The sequence below is a fragment of the Meles meles genome, chromosome 2 (assembly GCF_922984935.1).
Source record: "Meles meles chromosome 2, mMelMel3.1 paternal haplotype, whole genome shotgun sequence".
Taxonomy (NCBI): Eukaryota; Metazoa; Chordata; class Mammalia; order Carnivora; family Mustelidae; genus Meles; species Meles meles.
Window position 1 is genome coordinate 141,137,616 of NC_060067.1, and position 25,359 is coordinate 141,162,974.

The 25,359-nt window shown below is 32.5% G+C and overlaps 1 protein-coding gene and 1 pseudogene across 6 annotated transcripts in view; both read right to left on the reverse strand.

Moving 5' to 3' along the window:
- Positions 1-25,359, reverse strand: part of NEK1 (NIMA related kinase 1) — a 193,128-nt gene that overhangs the window by 4,410 nt on the left and 163,359 nt on the right. For 4 of the 6 annotated variants that reach the window (XM_045997310.1, XM_045997309.1, XM_045997307.1 and 1 more), the window contains 6 exons: positions 19,796-19,947; positions 16,254-16,462; positions 15,330-15,460; positions 14,943-15,075; positions 8,450-8,522; positions 8,206-8,245 (listed from right to left, as the gene is read on the reverse strand). In XM_045997310.1, the coding sequence (XP_045853266.1) occupies positions 8,452-8,522; positions 14,943-15,075; positions 15,330-15,460; positions 16,254-16,462; positions 19,796-19,947 (696 nt within the window). In that variant the 3' untranslated portion in view covers positions 8,206-8,245; positions 8,450-8,451. The remainder of the gene's footprint in view (positions 1-8,205; positions 8,246-8,449; positions 8,523-14,942; positions 15,076-15,329; positions 15,461-16,253; positions 16,463-19,795; positions 19,948-25,359) is intronic. The other 2 variants (XM_045997311.1, XM_045997312.1) reach the window with 2 other exon arrangements.
- On the reverse strand, positions 2,195-2,366 carry LOC123937665 (annotated as a pseudogene).

Here is a 25,359-nt window from a genome sequence, read left to right on the forward strand (position 1 = left end):
GGTGGTATCTATGAAGGGTTTTGACTTTTCCCTGATGGTGAGTAATGTGGAGCATCTTTACATGTGCCTGTTGGCTATCATGTCTTCTTTGTCTCATGTATTCTTTCCAATAGGAAAGTGGCTATTCAGGTCCTCAGCTTTTTAAAATCAATTGTTTGGGTTTTTTGTAGTATGGAGTTTTATGAGTTCTTTATATATTTCAGATGTTAATCTCTTATTGAATATGTCTTCTTTAAAAATCTTCTCCCATTCAGGAGGTTGCCTTTTCATTTTGTTGATGGTTTCCTTTTCTGTGCAAAAGCTTTTTAGTTTGATGTGGTATCCCTTGTATATTTTTGCTTTTCTTGTCCTTGCCAGAGGAGATAGATTCAAAAAACTATTGCTAAGACCAATGTCAAAGAATTTACTGCCTATGTTTTATTCTCAAAGTTTTATGGTTTCAGATATGATTTTAAGTCTTTAATCCATTTTAAGTATATTTTTATGTATGGTGTAAGAAAATGGTCCAGTCTCATTCTTTTACATGTAGCTCTCCAGTTTTCCCAGTACCACTTAGTAAAAAGACTGTCTTTCCCCTGCAATTTCTTTCTTCCTTTGCTGTAGGTTAATTGAACATATAAGCATGGGTTTATTTCCGGGCTCTCTATTCTGTTTCATTGATAATATGTTTCTGTTTTTGTGCTAGTTTCAATTACTACAGCTCTGCAGGATAGTTTAAAATCAGGCAGTAAAAGAGACACCTCTTTTTCTTCTTTCCCATGACTGCTTTGGCTATTCAAGGTCTTTTGTGATTGTATATAAATTTTTTGATAGGGATTGCACTGAATCTGTAGTTCCTTTGGTAATACTTATATTTTAACATATTGATTCTTCGATCTGATTTTGAACAATGTATCTTTCCATTTATTTGTGTCATCTTCAACTTTTTTCATCAATGTCTTATTTTTTTCCAAGTATAGGTCTTTCACTTCCTTGATTAAATTTATTCCTAGGTATTTTACTCATTTTGATACAATTATAAATGGGATTGTTTTCTTAATTTCTCTTTCTGAAAGTTTGTTATTAATGCATAGAAACACAGCATTTCAATTTCTTTCATAAGTGTTTTATATATATAAGTTTTCAGAGTACTAATCTTTTACCTCTTTGGCTAGGTTTATTCCTAGGTATCTCGTGTTTTTGTCGTGCAATTGTAAATGGGACTGATTCCTTGATTTCTCTCTCTGCTGCTTCATTTGTGGTATATAGAAATGCATCAGATTTCTGTATGTTGATTTTGTATCCTGAGATTTTATTGAATTCATGTTTCAGTTCCAACAATTTTTTGGTGAGACCTTTGGATTTTTCTATATAGAGTACATGTCATTTGCAAATAGTGGAAGTTTGACTTCTTGGCAGTTTGGATGCCTTTTAATTTCTTTTTGTTGTCTGACTGCTGAGGCTAGGACTTCCTGTAATATTACTCATTCATTTAAAAAACAAAACAAAACTGAAATCTTGGCATTTGCAATAATGTGGATGGAGCTAAAGTATATTATGCTAAGTGAAATAAGTCAGAGAAAGACAAATACCATATGATTTTACTCATCTGAGGAATTCAAGAAATGAAACAGATGAACACAGCGGGAGAAGAAGAGCCAAACCATAACTTAACTATAGAGAACAAACTGAGGGTTGCTGGAGAGGAGGTAGTAGGCTGCATGGATTAAATGGGTGATAAGTATTAAGGAACACACTTGCGATGAGCACTTCATGTTATATGTAAGTGGTGAATCACTAAATTCTACTCCTGAAACTAATATTACACTATATGTTCTAACTAGAATTTAAATAAAAACTTGAAACTAAAAGACTGAGAGAAACACAACAGATTTCTGTATATGGATTTTGTATTGTGCAACTTTCCTGAATTCATTTATTATTTCTAATAGTTTTGAGGCAGAGGCTTTAAAGTTCTCCCTAGATAGTATCCTTTCATCTGGGAAAAGTAAGAGTTTTACTTCTTTCCAATTTGGATCCTTTTATTTCCTTTTCTTGTCCAACTGCTGTGGCTAGGACTTCCAATACTATCTTGAATAAAAAAGCTAAAAGTCGGCATCCTTGTTTTGTTCCTCATCTTAGAGGAAAAGCTTTTAACTTTTTATCACTAAGTATGATGATGCTTACTGTGGGTTTATCATTTATAGCCTTTATTATATTGGGGTACCTTCCCTCTATATCCATTTTCTTTTCCCTCTATATCCATCTTCCCTCTATATCAGTTTATATTATAAATGGATACTGAACTTTATCAAATGTTTTTCAATTAGCAATAATCGCGCCTCGGATAAACCTCATTGGCTACGATACTGCCACTGCGCAAAGCTATCAAATGTTTTTATTGCATCTACTGAGATGATCATGCCTTTTATACTGTGTTTTGTTAATGTGGTGCATCACACTGATTGACTTGTGAATACTGTACTATCCATCCATCCCCAGAATAAATTCCACTTGATCATAGTGTATGATCCTTTTAATGTATTGTTGAACTATTTTGCTAATATTTTGTTGAGGATTCACATCTATGTTCACCAGGGATACTGGCCATAATTTTTTTTTTTTTTTTTGGGTAGTGTCTTTTTCTGATTTCAGTCCCATGGTAATGCTGGCCTCATAAAAAGAGCTTAGAAGTATTCTTTTCTCTTCAATAATCTGCAATAGCTTAAGAATGATAGATACTTTTAAAAAATGTTTGGTAGAATTACCTGTGAATCTGTCTGGTCCTGGACTTTTATTTATTGGGAGGTTTTGTTTTGTTTTTACTCTTCAATTTCATTGCTTGTAACCAGTCTGTTCAAATTTTCTATTTCTTCCCAATTTAGTATTAGAAGACTATTTGTTCTAGGAACCTATCCATTTCTTCTAGGTTTTCTATTTGTTGGTGTATAGCTGTTTGCAGTAGTCTTTTATGATCCTTTGTATTTCTATGTTATTAGTTATAATTTCTCTTTCATTTCTGATTTTATTTGGGCCCTATCGTTTTTTCTTGATGAATCTTGCTAAAGATTTACCAATTTTATCTTTTCAAATAGACAACTTTGAGTTTCATTAATCTTTTCCAGTTTGTTTAGTCTCCGTTTTATTTCCTCTTGTGATCTTTATTATTTCTTTCCTCTACTAACTTTGGGCTTTGGTTCTTTTTCTAATTCCTTGAGGTGTAAGTTTAGACTGTTTATTTAAGCTTTTTATTGTTTCTTAAAATGGGCATGTATTGTTATAACCTTCCTTCTTATAATTGCTTTTGCTGCATCCCATAGATTTTGGAGCATTGTGTTTTCATTTTCATTTGTCTTAAGGTATTTTCTGATTTCCTCTATCATTTGATCCACTGGTTGTTAAGTAGCATGTTGGAGTCTCCACATGTTTGTGTTTTTTTCCAGTTTCCTTCCTGTAGTTGATTTCTAGTTTCATACCATTGTGGTCAGAAAAGATGTTTGGTATGAGTTCAATCTTAAATGTATTGAGACTTTTTTGTGGTCTAACACAGGACCTATTCTGGAGAATGATTCATGTGCATTTGAGAAGAATGTTCTGTTTTTGGATGGAATGTTTTGTACATATCTATTAAGTCCATCTGGTCTAGTATGTTGTTCAACCGCCAATATTTCCTTATTAATTTCCTGTCTGGATGATCTACCCATTTATTTAAGAGGGGTGTTAAAGTCCCTATATTATTGTATTACTGCCAATTTCTTCTTTTGCATGTTAATATTTGCTTCCTGTATTTATGTGCTACTATGCTAGGTGCATAAGTATTTACAAGTGTTATATCTTCTTGTTGGCTACCTTTAACATTATGTAGGGCCCTTCTTTGTCTCTTCTTATAGTCTTTGTTTCAAAGTCCATTTAATTTCTTAAGTTCTGCTACCCCAAATTTCTTGTCATTTCTATTTTCATGTAATTTTTTCTATCCCTTCACTTTCAGTGTGTCTGAAAAGACACTTTCAGTGTGTGTCTTAAGATCTGATGTCAGTCTCTGGCAGACAGCATATTTTTTTTTTTTTAAATATGCACTTAGTCACCCTCTTTTTTTTTTTTAAGATTTTATTTATTTATTTGATAGACAGAGATTGCAACTAGTCAGAGAGGCAGACAGGGAGAGAGAGGAGGAAGCAGGCTCCCTGCTGAGCAGAGAGCCCGATGTGGGGCTTGATCCCAGGACCCTGGGATCATGACCTGAGCTCACGGCAGAGGCTTTAACCCACTGAGCCACCCAGGCGCCCCCACCCTCTATCTTTTGAGTGAAGCATTTAGTTTACTTACATTTAAAGCAATCATATACAGGTATATATCTGTCATTTTGTTTTCTTGTTGTTTCTGTAGTTCTCTGTTCCTTTCTTCTCTTGCTTTCTTATGATTTAATAATTTTCCTTAGAGTTAAATTTCATCTCCTTTCCCTTATTATTTTGTGTGTGTGTGTGTGTGTTTGTATTACAGGTTTCTGGTTTGTGTTTACTGTGAAGTTCATATATAACAACTTACATATATGCCACTCTATTTTAAAACTGGTGGGTATTTAATTTTGAATGCATTATAAAAGTACTACATTTTTACTCCCTCCCATGTTAAGTTTTTGATGTCATACTTTATTTTATATCTTTTTATTTAGTGTATCCCATAAGTAATTATTGTAAATTTAGTTGATTTTATTACTTTTGTCTTTAAACCTCATGCCAGCTCTATAAATCATTGATTCACTACCTGTCCTATATGTTTGCCTCTACTGGTGTGCTTTTTTTCTTTTATATAATTTCCTATTCCCAGTTAAGGCCTACCTTTTCTTTTCTGCTTAAAAAAGACCCTTTGATATTTCCTTGTAAAGCTGATTTAGTAGTGATGAATTCTTATAACTTTTGCTTGTCTGGGAAACCATGTATCTTCCCTTCAATTCTGAATATTAACCTTGTCTGGGAGAACATTCTTGGTTGTTAGTTTTTTTCCTTTTAGCACTTTGAATATATCATGCAACTCTCTTCTGGCCTGCAGAATTTCTGGTGAAAAATCAGCTGATAGTCTATGGGGACTCCCTTACATGTAACTGTTTTTCCCTTGCTGCTTTAAAGATTTTCTCTTTATCTTTCATTTTTGACATTTTAATTATTATGTGTCTTAGTGTGGATCTCTTTGGGATCATCTTGTTTGGGACTCTCTGTGCTTCCTGGACCTAGCTGTGTTTCCTTTCCCCAGGCTAGGGATGGTTTCAGCTAGTCTTCCTTTCTTTCTTTTTTTAAAAGATTTTAGTTTTTCATTTGTCAGGGAGAGAGAGCATGAGTGCACAAGCAGGGGGAGTGGAAGAGAGAGGGAGAAACAAACTCCCTGCCGAGCAAAGAGCCCGATACGGAACTTGAATCAATGACCCCGAGATCATGACCTGAGCCGAAGGTAGATGTTAACCAACTGAGACACCGAGGCATCCCAGCTATTATTTCTTCAAATAAATTTTCTCACCCTTTCTCTATTCTCCTTCTAAGTTCCTGTAATGCAAATGTTAGTATGCTTGATGTTGTTGCACAGGTCTCTTAAACTATCCTAATTTTCTTTTTCTTTCTGCTATTCAGTTTGGATGATTTCTAATATCCTGTCTTACAGTTCACTGATGTGTTCTGAGTATCATCTAATCTGCTATTTATTCTCTCAAGTGTGTTTTCCATTTCTGTGAATGTGTTCTTCCTCTCTGATTGCTACTTTCTTTAATTTTCTATCTCTTTTTTGAAATTCTTGTGTTCAACCATTCTTCCCCTGAGTTCAGTCAGCATTTTTATGACTATTATGCTGTGCTCTTTATCAGATAGACTGCTTATCTTCATTTTCTTCATTTTTTTCTGCGATTTTTGTCTTATTCTTTTATTGGGACATATTCCTCCATCTCCTATTTTGCCTAACTCTTGTATCTGTTTCTATGTCTGAGGTTTCTGTGTAAGAGAGACAGCCTCCTACATAGGCATGTATCCTTTTGAAGCCACTCAACTATCCAAAAAACATGTCAATTCTACCCTGTGCTTCAGCCAACTGTTCTCAGCTTAAGGAGGAATACCAAATAAAGGTTTTCCAAATATTTGTCAAGCAAAGTTGAACCCCAAACACATTGCTGATTACTCACAGAAAGCACTACTGAAACAATACTTATGGAGAACTGCCCGAAGGATAAATAGTCTGAATATGAATATAACTAGACTGGTATTCTTCTCAGATTAATTTAACTGGAGTCATTCTCTGATTTCATGCCATTAAATTACACTATGTCATATTATGAGAAAGAGGCCCATGAAGTCCAAATACTATAAAAATTACTGAATATAATTTTTAGTTCACTATATAGCATTGTTTTATAAAACAGGGTCCAAGACCTCAATAAAATCAGAAATATTCAAGTTCCAGATAATGTTCACATTTTATATATTAATTTTGAAAACAAAAATAGTATTTCAATATTTAAAGGAAAACCATCTGTTTTACAGTAGTAGTTCTCAACTGACAGATATTTTGAAAGACTAAGACTTGAGTTTTTCACTAAGGTCTATGGACTTAGATTCTTAAAGTCTAAAAAATATCCTCTTTAAAGGAATCCACAAGTTATTAAAATTTGAGGAATACTATATGATTGTACCCTCTTTTTAAGAATCATGGGGAAATTATTCTTTTGTTTCAATACTAAAAATAGCTGACTTTTTTTTTTTAAGATTTTTATTTTATTTATTTGACACAGAGAGAGAGATCACAAGTAGGCAGAGAGGCAGGCAGAGAGAGGAGGAAGCAGGCTCCCTGCGGAGCAGAGAGCCCGACGCAGGGCTCGATCCCAGGACCCTGAGATCATGACCTGAGCTGAAGGCAGCAGCTTAATCCACTGAGCCACCCAGGCGCCCCTAAAAATAGCTGACTTTTGAGTGATATGTTTTGTCTCAAGAACAGTGAGTTATCTAATTAGGTTTCCTGCTTTGCTAGAAAGATAAGCACCAAATTTATGACCTATTCTCACAAAATGTAGAGACCCTTTGAACCTTAAATTTGTATTCTCACCTCATTCTTGGCTTAATAATCATTGCTTATGCTCATTTGCATGATATGCTGACTTTCCCAAGCCCTTGTAGTCTATATATTTTTAAGTGAAACATTAAATTTTTTGACAAGATAGAATATAAACTTTATAAAAATTTATATTGCTAAAATTAAGCAACATCTTAAAAATCTCAAATCCTCAAATCACTTTACCATACTAATTGTACCTTTAAAGTAATTTTGACAGATATTCTAGAACAGAATTCTTGTTTAAAATATTCAATCAGTTTACAAATCACTTTAAAAAATTAAGCTCATTACTTCATGGTGAGATACCTAAAAACTGTAAGACCACAAATATATCTTGATTCCCACTTCATTCACTAAGCTTGACTTCAAGAAACTTTAAAACTTTGTCCAAAAAAAATCCTAAATGTGCCCAGAATAAAGACTCATACAAAGAAAGACTATCAAAAGAACCTGGTATATAAGCTGTCAGTGAAATTCCAAAAGTTCCAAGATATTTTGTGTAATGGAGAATCTTAATTAAATTTACATCTCTACTTTAAAGAAACTATTATTTATTTGGATATTAAGTTCTGACATTTTCCCCCCAAAGTGATGTTATGGTTCTTCAACACTTCTTTAAAGGAAAACAGCTCCCTTAAGGATCAACAGATTAGTGGATATGGAAGAACATATCAGTAATCTAGAAGAAGGAAAATGGAAAGCATCCAAGCTGAATGTCAAAAAGAGAAACAGTTTTTTAAAAATGAGGATAGGTTTAGGCATCTCTTAGACAACATCAAGCAAACAAACATTTACATTATAGGGGTCCCAGAAGAAGAAGAAGAGAAAGGGGATAGAAAACTTACTTGAGGAAATAATAGCTAAAAAGTTCCCTAACCTGGGAAAGGAAATAGACATTCAAGTCCAAGCACAGGGAGTTCCAAGGAGGTCTATACCAGGACATATAATAATTAAAATGTCAGAGGTTAAGGATGAAGAGAGACTTTTAATGGCAGCAAGAGAGAAACAAAAAAAAACCTATGAGGAAAACCAATAAAGCTCTCAGCTAATTTATCAGTAGAAATTTTGCAAGCCAGAAGAAAGTAGAATATATTCAAGATGCTGAAATGAAAAAACCTAAAACAAAGAATACTCTACCTGGCAAATTATCCTTCGCATTTGATGGAAAGATAGTTTCCTAGACAAAAAAAGATAAAGGAATTTATTACTACTAAATCAGCCTTATAAGAAATGTTAAAGGGAATTCTTTAAGTTGAAAAGAAATAGCTAAAATTAGACATAAGAAAATGATGAAAAGGATGTACAATGTGACAACACATACATTAATTGTGGAGGAGGGAGAAAAAAAAGTTTTTTAAGAATGTGTTTGAACTTAAATTACCATCAAATTAATATAGACTGCTGTATACTTAGAATGTTATATATGATCCTCATGGTAACCACAAACTCAAAACCTGTAATAGATACACAAATAAATAAAATAAAAAGTAACACACAATACTATAGAAATTCATCAATCACAAATAAATACAGCAAGAGAAGAAGGGAACAGACAACTATAATAATTACCAGAAAACAACAGAATGGCAATAAGTACATACATATCAATTACTTTAAATGTAAATGGCTTAAATGGTCCAATCAGAAGATATAGGGTGGTGGGATGGATTAAAAAACACACACACACAACCCATCTATATGCTGCCTACAAAAGAGTCACCTCAGATCTAAAGACACATATAAACTGAAAGTGAAGGGATGGAAACATATTTACTGAGCAAAGGGAAGCAAGGAAAAAAAAAAGCCATGGCAGCAATGTTTTATATTAAACAAAATAGACTTTAAAACAAAGACTGCAAGGGCTCCTGGGTGGCTCAGTCAGTTAAGTGTCTGCCTTTGGGTCAGGTCATGATCTCAGGGTCCTGGGATTGAGCTCTTTATCAGGCTCTCTGCTCAGCAGGGAGCCTGCTTCTCCTTCTGCTCCCAGCTCGTGCTCTCTCTTGTTATCTCTCTCTCTCTCTAATAAATAAAAAAAAAATCTTTAAAAAAATAAAAAATAAATAAAACAAAGACTGCAACAAGAGACAAAAAGAGCATTATGTAATGATAAAGGGGTCAATCCAACAAGAGGATATAACGATAGTAAATTATGCACCCAACACTGGAGCACCTTAAATACATAAAGCAAATATTAACGGACATAGAGAAATTGATGGTAATATAATAATAGTAGGGGACATTAACACTCCACTTACATCAATGGCTAGATCATCCAGGCAGGAAATCAAAAGGAAAGAGTATCTTTGAATGACACATTAAACCAGAAGGACATCATAGATAAACAGAACATTCCATACCAAAACAACAGAATACATATTCTTTTCAAGTGCACATGGAACATTCTCCAGAATAGATCATGTTTGGCCACAAAACAACCCTTAGTAAATTTAAGAAAAATGAAATCATACCATGGATTTTCTTCTGACCACAACAGTGTGAAACTAGAAATAAATCACAAGATAAAAATTGGAAAAAAAAACCAAACACATGGAGACTAAACACCATGATACTAAACAACCAATGGGTTAACGAAACAAAGAAGAAACCAAAAAATACATGGGAACAAATGAAAATGAAAGCGCAATGTTTCAAAATCTCTGGGACCCAGCAAAAGCAGTTCTAAGACCGAAATAAAGTGACAGAGGTGACATAGGTGTCATGAAACAAGAAAAAGCTTAAACAATCTAACCTTATACCTAAAGCAACCAGAAAAAGAACAAAGTTAAAGGAAGGAATATAATAAATTCAGAGCAGGAAAAAATGAGACAGAGACTGAAAAAACAATAGAAAAAAAAAATCAATGAAACCTAGAGCTGGTTCTTTCAAAAGATAAACAAAATTGATAAATCCTTAGCCAGACTCATCAAGAAAAAAGAGAAAGGACCCAAATTAATAAAATCGAATGAGAGAGAAGTAACAACTGACAACACAGAAATACAAAGGATTATAAGAGAATGCTATGAAAAATCACATGCTAACAAATTGGACAACTAGAAGAAATGGATATATTGCTAGAAACATACAATCTTCTAAAACTGAGTAAGGAAGAAATAGATAATCCGAACAGATTACTGGTAAATAAATTGAATTTATATTTAAAAAATAAAAGTCCAGGGCCGCCTGGGTGGCTCAGTCCTTAAGCATCTGCCTTTGGCTCAGGTCATGACCCCAGGGTCCTGGGATTGAGCCCTGCATCTGGCTCCCTGCTCAGCGGTATGCCTATTTCACCCTCTCCCACTCCCCCGGCTTGTGTTCCCTCTCTCGCTGTGTCTCTCTCTGTGAAATAAATGAATAAAATCTTAAAAAAAAAAAAAAAAGTCCAGAACCAGATAAGAGTCACAGGCGAATTCTACCAAACATTTAAAGAATTAAATACCTATTCTCTACAAACTATTCCAAAAACAGAAGAAGAAGGAAAGGTTCCAAATACATCCTGTGAGGTTAGCATTTCCCTCACACCAAAACTAGACAAAGATACCATAAAAAGAAAAAAAACTACAGGCCAATGTTCCTAATGAACATGCAAAAATTCCCAGCCAACTACATTCAACAATACATTCAAAGGATCATCCATCACGATATTCCAAGGATGCAAGGACAGTTCAATATTCACAAATCAATCAATATGACATACTGCATTAACAAAACAAAGGATAAAAATCACATGATCATCAATAGATGCAGAAAAACCATTTCATAGAATTCAACATCCCTTCATGATAAAAACTCTGCACAAAATAGGTTTAGAAGGAACATACCTCAACATAATAAAGATCATAGATGAAAGCTCCATAGCTAACATCATACTCAATGGTGAAAAACGGAGAGCTTTTCCTTTAATATTAGGAACAAGACAAGTTATGCCCACTCTTTCCACTATTACTCAACACAACAGGAAGTTCTAGCCACAACAATCAGATGATAAAAAGAAATAAGAGGCATCCAAATTGGTAAAGAAGTTAAACTGTCACTATTTGCTGATGACGTGATAGTATACGAAGAAAATCCTGAAGGCTCCAACAAAAAGTACTAGACAAAAGAAATAATTCAGTAAAGTCTTAGGATATAAAATTAATATCCAGAAATCAGTAGCATTTCTATACACTGATAATGATGTAGAAGAAAGAGAATTGAAGAAAACTATCTCATTTACAACTGCACTGAAAAGAATAAAATACCTAGGAATAAACCAAAGTGGTGAGAGAACTGTTCTCTGAACACTATAAAACACTGATGAAAGAAACTGAAGATGACACAAACAAATGGAAAGACAGTCCATGTTCATGAAGTAGAAGAATTAATATTGCCAAAATGTACTACCCAAAGCAATCTACAGATTCAATGCAATCCCTGACACGATACCGAGTATTTTTCACAAAACTAGAATACTCCTATTTGTAACAACTACAAAAGAATCCAAATAGCCAAAGCAATCTTAAGAAAAACAAAGCTGAAGGTATCTTATTCCAGATTTCAAGATATACTACAAACCTATAGTAATCAAACCTGTATGGTACTAGCATCAAAAGAGACATATAAATCAATGGAAGAAAATAAAGAGCCCAGAAATAAACCTTTAATTATATGGTCAATTAATCTATGACAATGGAGGCAAGAATATACAATGGGGAAGACAGTCTCTTCAATAAATGCTGGTGGAAAATTAGACAGCTACATGTAGAAGAATGAAACTGGACAATGTCCTAACACCATACACAAAAATAAAGACCCCAATGCGAGACTGGAAACCATAAAAATCCTAGAAGAAAATAGGAATTGCTCTGACATCAGCCTCAGAAACATTTTTTTAGATATGTCCCTTCAGGGAAGGGAAACAAAAGCAAAAGCAAACCATTGGGATGCCATCAAAATAGAAAGCTTCTGCATAGTAAAGGACACCATCAACAAAAGAAAAAGGCAACTTATTTAATGGGAGAGGATATTTGCTAATGATATATCTGGTAGGGGGTAAATACCCAAAATATACAAACAACTTATACAACCCCACACCAAAAAAACAAAAACCCAAATAATCTGATTTTAAAATGGGCAAAGAATATAAATAGACATTTTCCAGAGAAATAGATATAGATATAGATAGCTGACAAGCACATGATAAGATGTTCAATATCACTAATCATTGGAGAAATGCAAATCCATAATGAGATATTACCTTACATAAGTGAGAATGGCTAATATCAAAAAGACAGGAAATAATAAGTACTGGTGAGGATATAGAGAAAAAGGAACCCTCTCACACTGCTGGTAGAAAGTAAACTGGCACAGCCATTGTGGAAAACAGTAATGGAAGTTCCTCAAAAATTTACAAATAGAAATACCATTTAATAGAACAATTCCACTACTGGGTATTTACCCCCCAAAAAATGAAGACACAAATTCCAAAAGATATATGCATCCCTATGTTTATTGCAGCATTAACAATAGCCAAGATATGGAAGCAACCTAACTGTTCATCAATATATGAATGGATATGATGTTGTATGTGTGTGGAATATCAAACAGCCCTAAAAAAGGGGATGAGAGTGGGTCCTTTGTGACAACATAAATGGAACCAGAGGTATTTTGCTAAGTAAACTAAGTCAGACTGAGAAAGAATATCATATTCCACTCATGTGTAGAATCTAAAAATAAATAAAGAGAATAAGGAAACAAAAAGCAGAATTGGAGTTACAAATACAGAAAACAAACTAATGGTTGCCAGAGACAAGGTTGAGAGGACAGGCAAAATGAGTGAAGAGGAGTTGGGGATACAGGCTACCAGTTATGGAATTACCAAATCATGGGAAGAAAAGGCATAGTATAAGGAATATAATTAATGATGTAATAGTATTGTATGGTGACAGATGGTAGCTGTATTTGTGGTGAGCATAGCATAAAGTATAAACTTGTCAAGTCAGTATGCTATACTTCTGAAACTAATATAAAATTGTGTGTCAACTTAAGTCAAATAAAAAAATTAAAAAGAAAAGAGCTCCTTTAAGTTTCTTTTGCTAGGTTTTATAGCACTACCATACATATGAAACATTATTCTGTTTTTGCCTATTTGTGATCATCTTAATTATTAAACGGGTTAAAGAAAATCACAATTAATAACATATGCAGTACTAATTACTGGCGTATATTAAATCCATTACTTGTTGTTAATGACCCCAACATTTTCTTGATAGTTATTTTGTTAAGGTAAGAATACTAATGAAGATGCAGTGGTTTTTGAATCTATAAGGTAAGAGTACTCACTGTACCTGATGATTTTCTGGTTTTGACTTAACAATAACTATTAGAGTTTTTAGAAGATTTTTACTTACATTTAACCAACTCAAAAACATTTTTTTTTTTTTTTGGCTGAGCTTTATGGTCAATATAAATAAGTATATAACCTAAGTAAAGTTGCTCCTAAAATAAAAGACATTCTTGAATTTGATTTTAGGAAACCTGATTTTTCATGAGTCAATATATCAAATACTTTTATTGAAAGCCTGGCTTGAAATACCTGAACTGAGTATTAATGCTCCACTTGTATGAACGCTAAATCCAGGTATTCATCTTGTGCCCAAAGGCATCTACAGCTTCAAAACAGATCTTATTTGCAATTTTAGTACCCTCCAAGTTATCCAGAATACTACTATGAGACTGAACTTTATAAAACATCTCCTTCATTCTGTCAGTTCTTTCACTTCACAAATCTTCAATGATTTCCTCTATGTATGTATTTTAAACACTTCACAGTATCTAATCACAAAGACTAATTTTCTAATTTAAATTCCAGTTAGTTGACATACAGTGTAATACTAGTTTTAGGTGCACAATGCAGTGATTCAACACTTCTATACAATGAAGACTATTTTCAATAAGTAGCTTCCAATATTAACTCTAATATACATTAATTTTCACTGTTTTCTGACAAGTTATGGCTCTACATTTTTCCATTTTTTACAATCCAAGCTTCTCTTGTCTAATTCCTACTGCACTGAAAAGTATTTTAGAATATGCATTTTATACATAGTTCTACACTTTCATATACTTATGTCTCAACTTCCAAATTCAACATGTAAGCAAAGACTACGTCTTTTAATGTCCAAAGTAATAAAGTACTAGACTACAAAAGCACTTGATAAGTACTTTCAAAACAATTCATAGTACATTGAAATAGTGATCATCCTTTTATAGCAGTGGAAACTGAAACTTAAATAACTTAATGTCACAATACTAGCTTGTCACAGAGTCAGGACTATACTACTGGTCTGGTACCATGTTTAGTGTTCTTGACTAAATTTAAGGGGAAATACCATTTTTAACTTTAATAATTTTCAGTAAAGTTCTAATATTTTTAAGTGATTCTGTAGGTAAATATTTTCCAAATATAAAAATGGTTTACATCCAAATCACTATAAATGAATTCCATTTACTGTGAATGGAAGAGATTATATTTGGCATTACTTAGGAGAAATTGTACATATTGCTGAAGCATGTATGTCTAAGTCTACTTCTACATCATTGATAAGAAAGTATTCTAATTTCTAGAGCTGTCCAATAAGGAGTCTTTAAAAAAAAAAAAACGAATTCAAATGTTACTTATAAATTAAGTAAAATAGGAACTTAAAAGACTTAAGTCAATAAAAATGACAGAATCAGTTAATGTATATGACACAGTTAATTTTGTAATTGCTCATGAGTACTGGGATATGATTCCAATATAGATTTCACCAAAACGCATATGAAAAAAGCTCAGCAATTTACATTTGTCATCCTGTTATTTGCACATTTACTTAAGATATAAAGACAGGAAATCTTACCTTCTTGATAGGCTCCATCTGCCATGACTAAATGAAGAATCTTGGCATAAAGATGTTCATGTTCATTTCCTAAAATATCCTGAACTATTGTTGAACAAATCTCAATATTTTCATCTTCATCTTCATGAATAGCCTATACCAAATTTCCAAATATAAATATATGATTATTAACATTCTCTAGAGACTTTATTATTTATAATAAATCCAATGACCTATAAAATCACTGACATTTCACTAATAATTTAAAAAGAACATATTTCAAAATTATTATTATTATTTTTTTAAAAGTAGGCTTCACATCCAAGATGGGGCTTGGACTCATGATCCCCGAAATCACGAACTGGATGCCCCAAACTTAAAATGTTTTTTAATTGACATTTTACTTACTTTTATTTTCTCATAAACCTCATAGAATTTTTCAAAGCCTATTTCCTGCTCCAGGTGAAGTCTCAGTTCCTCTAAATGGTTAAAGACACTATCATATTCACATTCACTAGTAATTTCACCATCACTGTTATCTAAAAAGCAGAAATTGAAAGAAGATATTTTATGATTAAAAAGAATAAATAAAATCTTTAAAAAATAAAAAAAAGAATGAATAAAATAATTCTTGCCCTAACAGACTAAAATTCTTTTTGATGAGTGATGTCACTGAAAGACTACTTGTACTTACAATATAAGGTTTTGTCATTACAATTATTGTCTTTTATGGAGGAAATCAATGTATATACAAATGTCTTAACAACACTGTTACTTTGGGAATCTTTTCTTAAATAGACAAAAACAGTAAACCAGATTAAAAACATTCTAACAGAGTAAAAAATGAAAAAAGCATACCCATATGTTCTGTGCTGCAGTAAACCAACCATAACTGTGTTTAAAAATCTGACATTAAACATGAGCTAAAACATGAAAAAGCATGCAGGAGGCAGATGACTTATGCTACATATTATAAAACTTCAGTAAACATTTAGAAAGTATTATAAATGCTATGTATGTTTTATGTCATGTACATGTCCAAGCAATTTGTGTTATCTTTAGTACTAGAAAAATAAGTCAAAAAGGATATGAAAACAATAAAAATATTTCAAAAGCATTTCCAAAATTTAATGGGAAAGAAATGGAACAAATGTATATGGGCATTTGTGTGAAAAGAAAAAGAATAAATAAAAGAGACACAGAAGGATACTTCAGTTTTATTAAAATTAGAAAACTTCCTATCAGGTACCAGAAAAATACACTCTAATTGAAATATGTATATATACTGAAAAAAAAAAAAAAAAAAAAAGCCCCACAATCATGATCGTGTACCTGAGTGCCATTCTTCATTTAGGGCACTTTCACTGCTGGGATTGTCATCCTCATCTGCCAGATCTGTCCCATTTGCAGTCTGCTCTATGTCACTGTTTTTTAAGACTGATTCTTCCTCCTCACTGTATTCTTCACCAGGTTGTTCCCTAAGTAACTGTTCCATAGAGGCCTGAAGCTCTTGTAAATCTGTGTCAGTTTCTTCAAAAACACTGAAATTTTAAAAAATTAAACTAAACATTGCTAAAATGTCACCTTATTTTGAAATTTTACTTCAATATACATGCACTCCTTTCTGCTTAAAAGTACTAATAGTAGATAAAAAGAAATCTGAAAAAACCTACATCGTGGTTTTTAACAAAGTAACTGAAGATTAATACAATTATAAATATAGCACATAAGACATATTCTTATTATTCTGGAATACTAAGCTGGAAGATAAGCTTGTTTAAAATGATCCTGATCTCTAAAAGAGAATAACATAACTATCAATATTATTGATTGCTTAAATTTTGAAAGACAGTTTCAGTATTTTAAGGGGCTAGACTAAAGAGATTTTTTTACATGCTTTCTAAAAAAAATACTGAATATTCAAATATTTTTCTTCTATGTAATTTTGAACATTTAGTAAAATCTTTGTGTGGATGTATAATAGTAGTATACTATATGAAAGGCTTTCCATATAAACACTCATTAGACATTTGAACTTTCAGAAATGGAAATACTTATGGAATTATATGTTCAGGTGAATAGTATGACCTAGTAAATAAAACAGTCATCAGAAATCTTATCTTTAGATGCTTATTCTTGAAAACATTTCTAAAATACATAACAAATGGACTTTACTGAGTAATTAGAATATACTAACCATAATAATCTTCACTGGATTATCTTGTTTCCAAGGCATTGCTCAGGATATTAATTTTACTTTCAAGGGATTACAGATGCTGGAATTAATTAATTTATGTAAATAATACCCTTGATTTGTATAGTACTTTAGTTTATTAAGCAGTTTTAGTCTATTACTAAAATTTTATCTACACATAACTCATAATTCATTTTAGAGATACGGACACAGAATTAAAGTGTTTAAATTATTTGCTCAAGGTTATACAATCAATAAATAGCAAATAAAGATTTAAATCTAGGTCTTCTCATCACTTCTACAATACCCCAAGAATGTACTCATCAACTTTATTTCTCTTAATTTGCCTCTTTCTACTAAAGTGGCATGCAAAGGGAAAAGTCGGTAGATTAAAAGTTAATTGAAATTTTAGATAAGTGAAGTCTTCTGAAAGAGATTATGTACGATGTTGAGGATTTCATCCACCAGAAAAGTGAAGCTGAATAGAACATAAAAGCTGATTAAAGCCTTCAAGTTTAGATTCCAGTCAAATAAGTATTTACTGAAAACTAATATAGAAATGGTATTATACAAGATCTTTTTATTTTTTTTTATTTTGTTTATTTTTATTTATTTGACAGAGAAAGATCACAAGTAGGCAGAGAAGCAGGCAGAGAGAGTGAGAGGGAAGCCAAGCAGAGAGCCCGATGCGGGACTCGATCCCAGGACTCCGAGATCATGACCTGAGCCGAAGGCAGCGGCTTAAACAACTGAGCCACCCAGGCGCCCGGTATTATACAAGATCTTAAATAAAATTTCCATTAATGGAAAAGAAAATACTTTTTTGAAGTAGACTATCTTTATTTAGTATTTATGTGTACAAACTTCTACACTCCGATTTTGTAGCAGGTATAGAAAAGCAAAGCCTCTAATTAGAATGAGAGAATATGTCTAATCTTATGGATCACCCTATTAGTAACATTTAACTTTATATTTAATTACAAGACTAACATAATATGCACATCTGCTATGTACCATTACAACAATGATTAAATAATCTGTTGACAAAATCTTACTATGGCCAACCCAGAGGAATTAGTGCTCAGCACAGATGGTTTTAAAGTAAATGGGGCTGCCAAGTCTGCCATTATAAGAAAAGTATAAGATTCACATCTTTTTTAAAAGATCTATTTTAAAATCTGGCCTTGAATTCACATTTTAGTAGATTTTATTGTATGACCTTGAGTGAAGTTTGGACCAAGAAAAAAAAAAAAAAAAGAAAGAAAAAAGGAAAAGAAAAAAATCCCAAGGAAAATTTTGTGGTATGGACTAATTTACTTTAAAAAATAACTCGGTTTTCAAAATTTTAAGTTAATATTAAAAGCTTCTAAACTTAAATTTTAAAATAAAATTCTGTCATCAACTAGTAATGAAAAGAACACAAGCCACAAACAAGTTGCTGTGCAGTCAGATAAAAACTGATGACTTTATAAACACTTAGAGGAAAAACTGTACCTAGCACTCTGTCAACCACAAAGGTGCTGATATGTTGTCATGTTCCCCAAGAGGCTCAATAAAAACACATGAAGTGCTGATGACTACAGCCAAGCAGAAGAAAACAAGGATAAAAGCGTAACTTCCTGTAAAATCTGAGGACACTAGCAAAAATATAAAGAACAGTATGAGACATGAAAAAAAGGGGGACAAAACCTTTAATAGATATAGTTTGGTTAAAAGTTTAAGAAACAAGAGGCAAGACTTAAGAAAAACAAACAAACATAATACCAGAAAATAGTGCCAAATACAGTGGCTCTGGCTCAACTTTTGCAGGGGGGAAGAATCATGAGACTGACACAGTTTTTTTCTATTAAAAGACATAAAATGTAGAAACTTAAGCTCAAAAATATCAGAAAATAAATCGTAAAAATCCCAATATTTTATGCCATATTTTCCTGGTGATCTGAATACACTATACCTTCTTGAACACTTTATTTTCCCCCCATATTGGGTAACATTTGTCTGAGGGGGTGAGAGGGCTTACTTGTCCTGTCCAAGGGGCTATCACTTCCTACACTTCTCAGAAGGGTTGGTTAAATTTGCCTCATAGATTCGAAATTCCCCATGAATCATGAAGAAAAGAATTTTGTGAAAGCAATTAAATTACATGCAGAACACACATGTGCCCCCACACACATGCAAACAAAACAACTAGTCTATCTGCTAACTTCCCACTGTCATGGTTTCAAAATCATACATAGCAGGAGAGAGATGTAGAGGCTTTCTGGTCTTTTCCCTGAGAAACTGCAGAATAGTTCATATCTCAATTTTCCATTGCAATCCCTGTATCATGTGGTGTTAAACTGTTGAGCAGTCATTATTCTGCTAATATTCCCTCATTTAAGCAATATTTATTAAACACGTACCATGGACAAGTCAATGTGCAAGATGCTCAGTGATGAATATGACAGAAAGCACACTCATATTCCTCAAGTGAGGGTCAGTCATTATATTACTTAGAGGCTAATATACATATCAAAACTTATATGACTGTACTTTAAACATGTTGTAAAAAGATAAAGGAGTGGTAAAATAACAGTTACAGATAATTTTTTAAAACTGTCTAGATGAGTTACATCTCCAAAGTTCACATAAACTCAGAAATTCTGTTAGTGCTAGTATTTATTAATGACATCATGCTCACATGTCTTCAGAATCAGAAGGTCCTTCTTTAATATGCTCATCTTCAATTTCATCTATTTCAAGATTGTCTTGACATACATCTCCTACAGTGGGAACATCCATCAATGTTCTGAACAATTTTGAGAGATCTGGAAGTGAACATGTCCTCAACATCTAAAAAAGTCAACAGATTTCTTAGTAGGAGTAAGATTACTAGAAAATAAAAATGAAATTAAAAAATTAGAAAGTTAGAGCTAATACTAATTTTTTATTTTATATCATATATTTAGAGTTAGAATTTCCAGAGGTGACTCATCTAAGATTAGAACCTAATTTTCTTGAATTTTAGCTCTGTAATTTTTCAGTGAGGAAAACTAAACCGGTGAGTTATGCTTAGGTTTCAAAATTCAAGGTACAGGGATTAACTTTAGTCACCATTTAAAGGCAGGGAGAGGTGTTTAGTCGGGGCATACCCAGGGAATGGAATTAGAAATCTGTCAAAAATCGGCAGTGCTAGAAACTGCCAATTTGCTCCTTCTCACTCAAGACCCATACTGTCCCTCTTTCCTTGTATCTCTTTCTCTCACACTTTCCCATGGCCAATCTTCCCCATATATTTTTCCCAAATCCTGAACTGAGTTTGTCTGAAGTTTGGCAAAGCACTAACTAATTGGTGGCCCTTTGTATCATTTATCCTAGGAGCTGCTGGGTAGACAATAACAGTTAAATAAAAAACTTCATATTAGTGAAAAAAAAAAAAAAAGTCTAACATCACTTCCATAAACAATGGATTGTAATTGGACCTTTCCCAAAAGAAGGTAAGGGTGGAAAGACAGATACTTTGATGTTTGTACGGAGAAACATTTATAGCAGCAGGTAAGAAGGAATTGACTTGAGAAAAAAAAAATGTACAGTGGAGGTGTCTAAAATTTGAATTTGTTTGGGTAAGACCAGGAATAGAAGCAAGTGCCCCTGTCCACCAACCTATCAGCAATTCGAATGTGATGGATAGGCAGGATGATCAAACAAATGTCTATATACATAAGTCTCAGAATTTGGTTAATAAACCTAAAGGAACCTGTAAGATTTGAAACGTAACTCCTAAGGCCCTGGTAAGAATCCCACACCAGATTGGAGACTGTGAAGAAAACATATTGTTTAGCATATTAATGAAAATTTATATACTTTGCCAATTTAATTGGTACAATCTGTTTTTGAGAATAAAAGAGGATAGATTTCCACTTTGAACATAATTTACATATTATAGCAAAAGAAAAAGATGGTTATGAACTACAAGATGGGTAGATAGGTTGCTTGTTAAAACACTTAATGATGGTACTAAAAGTATATCTTTTGCTGAATCTCCCACTGTCAGCAGAATTTAAGCTTGACTTGTTTATTATTTGAATCATGTATATTATAAACCAACAGTGTGCAAAATACGTATATGGTAACAGTTTCTCCAGATAAATGCTAATCAATAAAAATATAGAGCATATATGCATTATACCCTTAAATTCAAGGGGACTCTATATAAAGATGCAACCTTTGTTAGGCTGAGATAAATTTTCATCCTGGCTAAAAAGAAATCTCAATTTTAGTTTATTCCTTTCACTAATTATAATAGCTTTCCTAACCTAATGTAAAATAATACAGTAAAAAGAAATTTCAAGAGGTATGTAATTTGAAAATTTTCCTTGTGGCATGGAAATGGGTATATGCACCCATTAGTCCAACAGCTGTCCTATATTAAAAATGTTTCATGTGCACAGTCTTCTTTGATAAACATTTTAGGTGTTTTTGTTTTGGGTTAAGTTCTACTTTTTCTCAAAAATGAAGAGAACCACAGGTTGATAGACAAGGGCTATTTCTGTTATTCCTGATAATGTTTAAAGCAAAAATAATAACAATTTATTGTGGTGTGTATAACATGTGGATATGAAATATAAGAGAACAATGCCAAAACAATAGACAAGAGGGTGGAAATGGAAATATACTGTGAAAAGGTTCTTATGTCACATGTGAAGTGATAAAATATTATTTGAGAAGACTGTAAAAAGCTAAAATTGCATCTTGAGAGCTAAAAATTACAACTAAGTTTTTGAAAAGATCTATACTGGCAAATAATAGAGATAAAACAAAATGTTAAAAATACTCAATCCAAAAGAAGGGAGAATAAAAGTAAAATAAGAACAGAAAAAGTGATGAGACAAATAGAAAACAAATAACAAAATGGTAGGTTTAAAGTTAATCAGACCAATAATATATCGAAAATTACATGAAAAGTAAATGGCCAAAAAAAAAAAAAAGTAAATGACCTAATCACTTTAAATAAAAGAGGTTGTCAGACTGCCTAAAAAGCAAGACCTGACAATGTGACAGCTACAAAAAAAAAAAATCTACTTTACATGAAAGTCAGTGCGATTACAAGTTAATGTGTGTGTGTGTGTGTGTGTGTGTGTGTGTATAAAATAATGTGTGTGTATCCTTAACAAATAATAATCATCGGAAAGCTAGAATGGCTATAGTACAACCAGAAAAAATAGATTTTAGAACAGGTGATATGACCAAGAATAAGGAGAGTTATTTCATAATGATAAAGAAAGCAATTATCAAGAAGATATAAAGATTATTAATTTGCATTCGACTGACTAGAAATTTCAATACTCCTTTTCCAGTAACTGATAAGTAGAAAGAAAATTAGTAAGACACAGAAGATGAACAACACTATCAAACAAAAAGGGACCTTTCATAATAATAAACCTATCAATTCATCCAGAAGGTATAGTAATACTAAATTTTTATTCACTCAATAACAAAGTTTCAAAATACATGGAACAAAAACTGACACAAATGAGAAGATAGATAATTATACAGTTTTTTCTCAAAAAATGATATAACTAGATAGACAAAAAAATAGTAAAGATAAAGAAGACTTGCACTATCAACCAATTTGACTTAATCCTTTTACAGGATATTTTACATGATGACAGAAGAATACACATGGGTTAAGCCGCTGCCTTCGGCTCAGGTCATGATCTCAGGGTCCTGGGATCGAGTCCCACATCGGGCTCTCTGCTCCGCGGGGAGCCTGCTTCCCTCTCTCTCTCTCTGCCTGCCTCTCTGCCTACTTGTGATCTCCTGTCTCTCGCTGTCAAATAAATAAATAAAAAAAAAAAAAAAAAAAAAAAAAAAAATCTTTAAAGAGATCTGTTAGAGTAGTAGCCACCAGCAAGGGAGACTAAAGCGTGACTCATGAGTGCAGAGGAAAATATGATACAAAGAAAGTCAAGAGATAAAATGATTTTAAAAATAAAGTGTATATCAATTATGCTGGAAGAAGAAAAGTCAAGAAAGGTAAGAGAGAAAAAGGTAGTGGGAATTAGGCAATGTTCTAGTAATTGATTTGACAAAAGCAGTTTTAATGGGGGAGTGGGCTAAAAGTCATGTTGGAATGTATTTGGAAGTGAATGGAAGTGGAGACTATAAATATACAACATATTCAAGATGTTTGGTTGTAAAAGGGAGCAGAGAAAGGGGTGGGACAGTAGCCAGAGAAGGACATGTTCTCAGCAGAAGTTTGCTAATTGTGATGGGACTTATTAGAATATGTATGTTGAGGAAATGATCCATTATAGAGGAGAAAGTTGATGATACAAGCTAGTGTGACCAAAGAAAAATAAAAGGAGGGAATTCTTGAGAAGGTGAGAGAGGTTAGGATTCAAAGTACCAGGAAAATTTCCTTTAATAAAAAAATAAGACAAGTAGCGTAACACCATTTAAAAATTTTTTTTTAACAAAAATCTTTGTAAGAACTCAAATTACTCCATTTAATAAACAGATTATTTAAATTGTTATAAGTAATTTCTATCTTTTCTTCATATTTCAAAGTCACCATTTTGGCCCAGTGATGAACTCTCATGACCTCAAAGCTTTTTTGCTTTTTTTTTTTTTTTTTTAAGATTTTTATTTATTTATTTGACAGAGAGAGAGAACACAAGCAGGGGAGCAGCAGGCTCTCCACTGAGCAGAGAGCCCACTGCGGGACTCTATCCCAGGACCCTGGGATCATGACCCAAGCAGAAGGCAGATGCTTAACCAATTGAGCCACCCAGGCTCCCCTCATGACCTCAAAGATTTAAGGGATAGACAGGTATGGCCTTCTGCCCTTGCCTTAAATAGCTATAAATTGCTTTGATTTTCTACGTGTTTTTTTTTTCCTTGCCCCTCTCCCTCAGAGGAGATCTGCTTTGTTGTGCTTACTTCCCAAGTAAGTACTTCCATAGAACTATTAAGGCTGAACTAAGGTCATGAAAGAAAATAAAATAATAAAATGTATTATGCAAGGAATGTATACACGGATATGTTATTCAAAAGCTCTGGGCTAAAGACAGTTAACTATATACCTCTACTACAAAAGAAAGTACATGGATTCTAGGATAATCCTTGTCTGTAACATAAATAGGCCTTATTCTCAAATTCTGAAGATCATAAATTTGTTTTCACAGTTCATTATCTTTGAAAACTTGACTGCTATTAGACAAGTGGGAGAATTTAGCAATCTCTACGTTTAAAATAAGCATAAGAAAACACTCCAAAAAATAAAACAGATCCAATTTGAAAATTAAATTGAAAATCAAAATGACATGTTTAAAAAGGATAAAAGAATTCAGGTAATTCATTCCCATGTAGGTTTACATACATGAAAAATGTTCAACCTCACTGCAAACATAGAAACACAAATTTTTTAAAAAAATATCATTACTCGCTCACTAGATATAAAATTTTTAAGTGAATGATAACAGTTGGTGCTTTTTAGAGTACAGACTCTTACATACTATTGAGGCATTATAAGCTATTCCTTAAAGGCAAATTAGGCAATATTCTAATTTTTTAAATAACTTTTGAACTCCACTTACAGAAATTTATTTTATGAAAATAATTGTGGCTACTGTCAAAGATACAGGTGTAGGTGGTTACTATAACAAAAACTGAAACCTAAAGGCCCAACAATAAAAACAGATTAGTTAAAAAAGTTATACATAGCATAGCAGCTTAATGGAATTTGTGATTCTAGATGATATGAGATTATTTGATATGACAAGATGCTATTTTTGTAATAATTTATAATATTAACATTTGTAATAATTTTATAGTATATATTAACAGAAAAGCAAGTTATAAAAATATGCATAATATTCTATTTTAATAAAAAGTTTTATATATGTAATACATATATATAGAATCTAACAAAATAAGTGATTTCTTTATATCTTTAAATTTTCTATAGAGATATTATAATTTCTTAATAAGAAAAAATTGGTTACATATTTTCAAAAATACCAAGTGAAAAAAGACATTTGAGAATTTTTTGCCAGAAAGTACATATGAATATCTATTACCCTTTCGATATCAAATTAGGCAAACACAGTTCTGTCTCCTTAAAATATACTGCTTAAGTTTAGTCTTAAAAAATGGAAGTTGGATTGAGTAGTGAGGAAGGGAAATAGTGTAAGAGGGATCTTTTACTTAAATAAAAGTAGACCCTATAAAAAGAATCCTGAACAAGGAGCCAATGAAATAGTT